The sequence below is a fragment of the Mercenaria mercenaria genome, chromosome 8 (assembly GCF_021730395.1).
Source record: "Mercenaria mercenaria strain notata chromosome 8, MADL_Memer_1, whole genome shotgun sequence".
NCBI lineage: Eukaryota > Metazoa > Mollusca > Bivalvia > Venerida > Veneridae > Mercenaria > Mercenaria mercenaria.
In genome coordinates this window covers 56,501,045-56,509,988 of record NC_069368.1, presented here as the reverse complement: position 1 = coordinate 56,509,988, position 8,944 = coordinate 56,501,045, and the positions used below count along the sequence as shown (strand labels likewise).

The 8,944-nt window shown below is 35.1% G+C and overlaps 1 protein-coding gene across 1 annotated transcript; it reads right to left on the bottom strand.

The window, feature by feature from the left end:
- Positions 1–3,572: 3,572 nt before the first annotated feature.
- Positions 3,573–4,529, bottom strand: LOC123531938 (zinc finger protein 154-like). The gene is made up of 3 exons (XM_053549162.1): positions 4,507–4,529; positions 4,079–4,225; positions 3,573–3,852 (listed from the first exon to the last, which is right to left on the bottom strand). Exons 1-3 carry the CDS (start codon positions 4,527–4,529, stop codon positions 3,573–3,575), a joined length of 450 nt encoding a protein of 149 aa, XP_053405137.1.
- Between the last annotated feature and the right edge of the window lie 4,415 nt (positions 4,530–8,944).

The window sequence follows — 8,944 nt, the reverse complement described above, 5'->3', positions numbered from 1 at the left end:
AATTTTGTTAGGATGTTTGTACATTGTTATTTTACACGTTTCATATTACAGAAATCATGAATTTGATGCTGCAGAGAGAAAGAGGTTACAGGGAAGAAAGAAAAACGACACCGTGTCGACCAGTCGCACGTCTTTACAGCTAGGCTCACTTGGTGTCCGATGGGAGCGAGCCAGAAGAAATGAATCAAAGATTTTGCCTTCTGATAAGATGGGAATTTAAACCTACGAACTTAACATTAACCATGAACACTAATAGCAAACAGATTGCACAATGTGCCATGTTTTTACATGCAACCATTTTCTATACGCGCTCAATCTGGAATATAACGAACAGACGTTTGATATAGCACCCAACTGAACATTTTATGAGTAACAAGTGTTATGAGTCAAGTGTTTTAATATGTCTATCGGGTATACAAGCGCTCTGATTAAGAGCGCTCCGCACCCTACGTACTACATTGTAAATTCTATGTTGAGTTCACTATTTTCTTTAACGATGTCGTTATTTGCTACTAATGAGTTAGAATAAACACAGTCCTTAATACTAAGTGCTCATTAGTGTTTTCTTTAAACAACAAGTTGTGTTTTTAGCACAATTCTTTCAGCATCTGAAACTATATAAAACTCCATTGACATGAACATATGTGTTACCTACCTACGAAAGCTTTGTTATCTATACCCGATATAAATACATGTACCTGACGAAAATATAAGTTTTTCATTCATTTACAATCCGTGTTTCAGCTTCCTTCAGCCTAAGCTCAACCTGCCCAGCTTAGCTTTACCCTGCGCAAAATATATAGACTCTTTCTTAGTAGCATGATCGAATCAGCGATACACTTTTGCAACAGCTTAACATGGGTAGTGACTACGTATGTGTGAAGAAGCAAGAAGTTCTCCAACTGATGACCGACAATGGATGATTCTAATTTGGCTAGACATTTAATACACAAATCATTTCCAATGTTATTCATTTATTTTATTTTTATAACATAACATAAACATAAACGATTGATATTTAGACCTAAAATTTGTTTGTTTCCAGTATTCTGACCTACTTTGAATTTTTGCATCGACAGTGAACGTTATGACTTTGAAAATCTTATAAAACTTTTTAACAAAAAGTTGCAAAATGCCTTTTTATGCTTTAAACACGGTCAGTGATGTTAGAAGTCAACTAACTGATGCTTAAGGGGCGTAACTCAATATTTGTATTAATTTTGACACAAAAATAATTTCCGAAACGTACCACCTACAAAAACAGGAAAAATTCCGCCTACCTATCCTATTTTTACAGCATGATACCGGAAACAAATAAAAGTTTAGGCCGTATGATTTTAAGAAATGATTATAAATGAAATTATGGTTGAGATCAATAAATCATTCTGTCTTATTCTAACAAAACAGTGGTGATGTGCAGGTTACAGCAAATTTTAAGAAACGGTACCATTTGTATCCACAACAATTGATATAAGAGCTGCCACTTGTAACGGAACGAAAGGCACAAGATTGTATGTTTACAAGTTTAAAATTGTTTCTACTTCGTTTAGCAGAGTTAGATAGATATCAAAAACACTATATAAAAGCTTAGAGATCACACCTGCCTTTGACTTGAACATGACTCGAAAGCGATTTCTAACTCGTGTGACACACGGGAATTAAGTAATCTTTCAGTAATGTCTAAATAAATACAGAAGGTAAGAGCTAGAGCTGCTTTTGAGAAAAAGCGCATGTCCCAAACAAGTGCTTCAACATTTTGATTGGCATTCATAATGTTTACGTGCCAGGCCCGATTTCGGCTAGTTATCGAATTTTGCCGAGGACTTTTGTTCAAGTTTGGTGAAGATCGGGTTAGAACTGTTTTACTAAGAGCGCGGACAAGATTTGTGACAGACATGCATCTAGACCTGTATCACTGGTATCAGTATTTTCGGTAATTCAAGGGCCGTAATTCCAAAGTGCCCGGGCTGGTTTAGCTAGTTATCGAACTTGGTCGAGGACTTATTATCAAAAAACATTTTGTCCTAGTTTGGCGAAAATCGGACGAGAACTGTTTTGCTTAAAGCGCGAACAGAATTTTTGACAGACAGACACACGGACACAAACACAGACAGGAGTAAATCAATAAGTCACCAAAGACATAATTAAGGCTGAGGTAGAAATATGTAACGCTTCTATGTGATCACCACTGCCAGTTTATCACAGGTAATTTGTTTAAAATCACAGATAATCACAAAAGTAAAAATAACATAAAATAAAAAGATACAAAAATGCACCTGGCTAAACAATGTTTGGGTTCGATATTGCTGTATGCAGGATTGTCATAAAGATACTGATATTATATTAAAGAAAATGATCTTAAAGGTAAAAAGTAAGTACCTGACTTTCTTGAAGATTCATATCAAAGTTCTCAACAACTTTTCAAATACAAGAAATTACACATATTTTTCAAATCAAGAACATTTTCTTGGGTAACTAATTATCAAATTTCAAAATACAAAAATACTACTGACAGCCGATACAGCAACATCGACAAAAACATCACATGGAAATTAATTGTAAAAATGTAATGTAAATGTAAAGGCAATTTAACACGATTTTGAGTATTTTTTTTATTTTCCGCAGGGACAGACACTTACTAATGGATATTTAAAAATATATGAAACTAAAACTATTTTCCCTCGCTTTAAAACTACATAGTATTGCAGGTATTTATATATAATAATACTAATCTGCCAAATAGAAAAGACCCATTTTCAGATGATGTTTCGAACCAATGACACACAAAGATGTCAGCGAATTCAGTAACTCGACAGCGTTTCTTTACGCTATAATATAACACAATATAGGTAAAATCAACTAGAGCTATCACTAAAGATGATGAATGTACCCCCCGCATGCACTGACACAGTACATTGCAATTTGACGCACAATAGATTGCATAATTATGTGGACTGTATGTATATAGACTGTATGTATACAGTATAGTAACAAAAAACAAAGTCGCATAACTATGCAGAATATTTATCTAAAAATATGTAGCATGCACCATGCACAACTAGGGCTGGTACTGATCACTTGTGCGAAGTTTCATTAAATTGTGTGCAAGGGTTTGGTAGATTAGGCACGCACAAGTTAACCTAACATGCCCCATGCACAACTACTGTTGTTACTGATCACTTGTGTGAAGTTTCATTATATTGTGTCAAAGGGAATGAGGAGAGATGGTGCGCACAAGATTGTGTCTATGTATATAGTATAGTAACAAAAAAACAAAGTCCCATAACTCTGCAATTTTTTTTTTTAAAGAACCTAACATGCCCCATGCACAACTACTGTTGGTACTGATCACTTGTGTGAAGTTTCATTAAATTCTGTCAAGGGGATAAGGAGAGATGGTGCGCACAAGATTGCGTCTACGGACAGACAGACAGACGGACATACAGACAGACAACCTGAAACCAGTATACCCCCCTTACAACTTTGTTGTCGGGGGGTACAAAAAGAATTTAAATTATTTAAATGTAGAAACAGATTTAAACACTAGATCATAATTCCAGTAAACACAATCTTTATTCACTTGACGTTACAAGTTTTCTTATGCCTATACAGGCTAGTGCGGAATCTATATACTTTTCCACACGAACACTTGTGATTCTTTTCGCCCGTGTGTGTAGCAATGTGGTCGGTGTACCGTTGCTGGCTCCTGGTTTCAAATCCACATTCCAGACAGGTATACTCCGGTTTTCTATGCTATGAACGTTTGAGTGTCTTCTTACATCGGAGTTTGTTGAAAATACTGCCCCACAGACAGAACACTGGTGTTCCTTCTTCTCTTTGTGAGCACTACACCTGTAATTTATGGAATTTCCAGTTGTAATTTTTTTGTGAAGAACCTATTTGATCTACTGGCCTTGATTTGAATTTTTTGATTGACCTTTGCGTCAACGAATCACTAGGTACATAAAAAGTGATCACTTGTCTCAAAAATTGTCAGTGTGTCTAGCCCTTGTACTAAAATATTTATTTAAACGTAATATGATATCGGTAACTTTAAATATAGAAATCTTAAAATTACCTATGGCGCGTCATATTGGCTGTGCTGTAAAAATTTTTCCCACAGCACATGTAAGGAGCCCTTTCCTCGTGCCTTCTGACATGATCATTAAGGCTGGATCGGCTTTTGAACTCTTTCCCACATGTCTGGCAAAGCTGTTCTTTATTGCTGTAATAAAATGAGAAACTGTTGTAAATTAAGGTGCGCAAAATTATGTATTCAAACAGAACTTTTGGAAAGTGGAAAATGTGTACGTGAAAACCATCCAAATTTAGAGTGTACGTGAAAACCGTCAAACGTACGTGACGACCATCATTTGCGAAAAATTCGTTTTAGCCGCCGCATAGCTTGCCATTTTTTCTCGAAAATTGAAAAATATCACTTCGGGGACAAACAGTGTTCGATTTATATACAAAGCACGCCTTTTTACTGTGATATTTATAATATACCAGCTGTACGTGGAGTCCATCATTCTTGTTTTGGGTATTTTTCGTCAAATTCAATGAATGTTCTCGCAAAGTACAAGGATCTCAGCCTTAGAACGGGTATCAAAATAAATCGGAGGTAAGACCGCATATGATAGGATACATGCCGACAAAAACAAAAATTATTAATCACTAGAATACCTTGTTTTTTGGAAATATCGGTGCTTCTGGACGCCATTTTGTCCGTGTTACCCAACTGTTTACATCACGTGATTCCCCGCCGTGTCAGTATAAGGTCTATAAATATAAGCTTTTTTTATATCGGTTTTAAATCAATACCAACTGACAACACCAATGCATATAATTGAAACATATGATATCAACTGTTTAGTGTATTGATTTCTGCATTAAGGCTACTATTGGTATCAGCTAAATATCTTAAAAAGTATCTAGACATCAGGAGGAAATTCGCATTAGCAGCGGAGATGTCCATGGCATTCTGGTATTAATTATGTTTTATGCTTAATTATACGAGCTTAGACATAATTGTAGACCAAAGATTAATTGTTTTTGTTATAATATTGAAATAGATTTTAGACATTGAACACACGTCTCTAACTAGATTTTAGACATTGAACACACGTCACTAAATAGATTTTAGACATTGAACACATGTCACTTAGTTATTTTTCATACAAACAAGACATTACCGACAAAATATATATTTGTTGTTATCATTACTCACTGTTTTTGCCAACTCCAGAGCACCTTCTTATATTTGCTATCTAATAAAAAACTGTAAGTTACTTCATCTGCTTTACTTCAGCACAAATGACTGTCAATGTGATAACAGCTTTTGCGGCAAGAAATATTATCATTTAGTACGATTTGCACGATTTTAAACGCAGAGCGTCTTAGCGAAAATAGTACAAGGTTTCAAACGGGCATGCATTTTGTATTTTTGTCACACTGAACACATGCTTTCATTTTCCGCAAGGTTTGCGGCTCAGCGGCAGACCACTTCGCAGCAGAGTATAGGTTTGAGCACATTTTGAGATTTCGCCTGATAATTTAGTTTCATCAAAAATGTAATAATTGTCACGGGTTTCTTTTCGGAAATCTTTTAAAATACATTTTGTTAAACCAAACATTGAGGATCAACAGTCAGTAATTTATCTTTTCGGTTAGGTACGGTAGCATGTATTTTCACTAACGTCCATGAACAGGCGCAATCAAACCGAGCCTGCAACTTTTTCATTTTTGTCATGTTTAGCGACCTGTGGAGTTTCCACTATTTCTATTGTGTTGACAATTTAACGGCTTGAGTGGGACAGTAATTTTTTCAACATTCTGATAAATGATGTCACGATGTGAATAATATTAGCTTTCGTACACGAATATTTATCATACTACTATATTTTTCAATTATTCTTGTAACTTTTAAAGTTGGATTTTACGGCGAATCGACACAAAAAGGTCATATATCGCCGAGAAGTTGTATTGAAAACGTAAATTGTAAGGTATCTCTAAAACTATAGACGTAAAAACGTATAACATATAAATGGTTAAAAATATCATTGGCAAACAATGATATTGCAAAATATGCGACTAAAATATATATGATGTTCAGATTTTGTGATAAATGCCTATCTGCTTTAAAAAGGATAAAATATTACCGTTTGAAACTTTTCAAAGATTAAACGCCATAGTATATACTGCGCGGTGGCAGTCGATTTAAACATGTTTAATAGTAAGCGGTGTTTGACATGGTATACATTCAGGTCGATCTTTGTTCATTTTAGCTCGACTATTCAAAGAATAGGTAGAGCTATTGGACTCACCCATGCGTCGGCGTCCGCGTCCCGATTTGGTTAAGTTTTTTATGTAAGCTAGTATCTCAGTAACCACTTGTGGGAATAGATTGAAACTTCACACAATTATTTGCTGTGATAAACTGACTTACATTGCACAGGTTCCATAACTATTTTGCTTTTTTACACAGTTATGCCCCTTTTTCGACTAAGAAATTTTTGGTTAAGGTTGTATCTCAGTACCCACTAATGGGAATGGATTGAAACTTCACACACAAATCATATTAACAAATGTTAGATACAATCCATAATCAAGGTCTTCGTATTGTTCTTGGCACATTCAGAACATCGCCTGTTGAAAGTTTGTATGTTGAAGCAAACGAACCTTCCTTTTACATGAGACGTGAGAAACTGTCATTGCAATATGCTCTTGAGTGTAGCTGCCAACAAATTCAATCCTGCTCATAAAAATCATATTCAAACCTAAGTGCCACGATTCGTATGACAGAAAACCAAAACAAATTAGACCTTTTGGATTTCACATCAACAATTCTATGAAAGATACTCATTTTGAATTCGATGATATAAAAGAAAATTTAGTTCTGAATAACCACCATGGACTCAACTTTCCTGCAGTTCTTTTTGATATGAAAACCGCCTTGAAAAAGTCTGAAACAAACCCTGAAATATTCAAATCCAAATAAAATGAAATCAAGTCGACTTACAAAGATCACTTTCAAATTACACGGATGGTTCAAAAGATGATTCAAAGGTTGGATGTGCCGCCGTTAGCCACCTACATCAATGAAAATTACTGTTGCCAAATAACGCTACAATTTTTACAGCTGAGGCAAAAGCTATCGATTTGGCCCTAAATTTTATTTCAGAATATAATGAAGAAACGTTTATCATCTTTTCCGACTCTCTTTCAGTATTACAATCAATTCACAACCGAAATATGGAAAATACTTTCATTCAAAATATTCTTCTTAGGGGTCATGAACTATCTTTTGAAAAATCCATCATATTTTGTTGGATTCCTAGTCATGTCGGTATTTATGGAAATGAGGATGCTGATACTGCAGCAGAGAAATCGCTTTCATTACACCAATCTAAATTGAAATTACCCTTTACTGATTGAAGACCAAATATCAACAAATACATTTTAACAAAATGGCAATCATCATGGAACAATGCTTCGTTCAATAAACTTCATGATATTAAACCTACTCTAGGTGAATGGCACCAAGGAAATAGATCTGTTCGCAGGGAAGAAGTTCTTCTTTCTCGTTGTCGAATAGGTCATACCCGGTTGACTCATTCTTATCTTCTAAACAATGAGGATCAACCCGAATGTGTACCATGTCAAACACGGCTTACTATTAGACATATTTTGATCGACTGTGTAGACTTTAGTCCACAGTGCAATTCATACTATGAAGTTGAATCATTAATAGTGTTGTTGGACCAGATTCCTGCCAACAAAATTTTACAATTTTTGAAACAGACAGGCGAAACAGACAGGCTTATATTTTAAGATCTGAACTTTTTTTCCATTTTTTATTCACAAGTTTTGCAATATTTTATGTTTGCAACTGAATTTTTAATACTGAATATGTGTATACGATTTTACTTTAATGGTGTTAGATATGCTTTACAATTAACGTTATCAATTTAACGTTTTTTCGGCGATATATGACCTTTTTGTGTCGATTCGCCGTAAAACCCAACTCATTCATTCATTCTGTTCATCTGACATGCAGTGCACTGGTTCCATAACACTACTTTGCATTTTTACATTATGTCCCTTTCCGACTTAGCAGTTTTTGGTTTAGTTTTGTATGTAAGCTGGTATTTCAGTACCGACTAATGGGAATGGACTGATTGACACTTCACACACATGTTCACTGTCATGATCTGACATGCAGTGCACAGGTTTCGTAACTGTCCGTTGCTGTTTTACAAAATTATGCCCCTTTTTGACTTAGCATTTTTTGGTTAAGTGTTTGTATGTAAGCTAATATCTAAGCCAGAACCTACTTATGGGAAAGGATTGAAACTAAGCTGATATGCATTGTGCAGGTTTCATAACCCTTTTTTGCAATTTTACAAAATCATGCCCCTTTTTGACTTAGCAGTTTTGTGTTACGTTTTTGTATGTAAGCTCGTATCTCAGTACCAACTAATGGAAATGGATTGAAACTTCACACGCTTGTTCACTATGATAATCTGACATGCATTGTATAGGATCCATAACTGTTTGCATTTTTACAAAATCATGCCCCTTTTTCTACTTAACATATTCATTCAATTGACAAGGCTGTTGAATAGTCGAGCGTTGCTGTCCTCCGACAGCTCTTGTTCGTCTGGAATTTACACCGTAATAAAATTAAAATGTGTCCACACTTATCTACATATTCAGGTAACCTCCAATACAACAGCTTCGCCGGACGGATTTTTCACTGGAACAAATATGTGACATAGTGTCTTTTTATAGTCTATCCGAAACATTAGAAATTCCAAATAAACGTGACAGCCAACGAAATGTGATAGATGCAGGATGTAAATCTCTTGCAAAAACTGCCCAAGCCAGCCATATCAAAATACTTCCAAAAGGAAATGTTTAAAGAGTATATCAATAAAACTGTAAA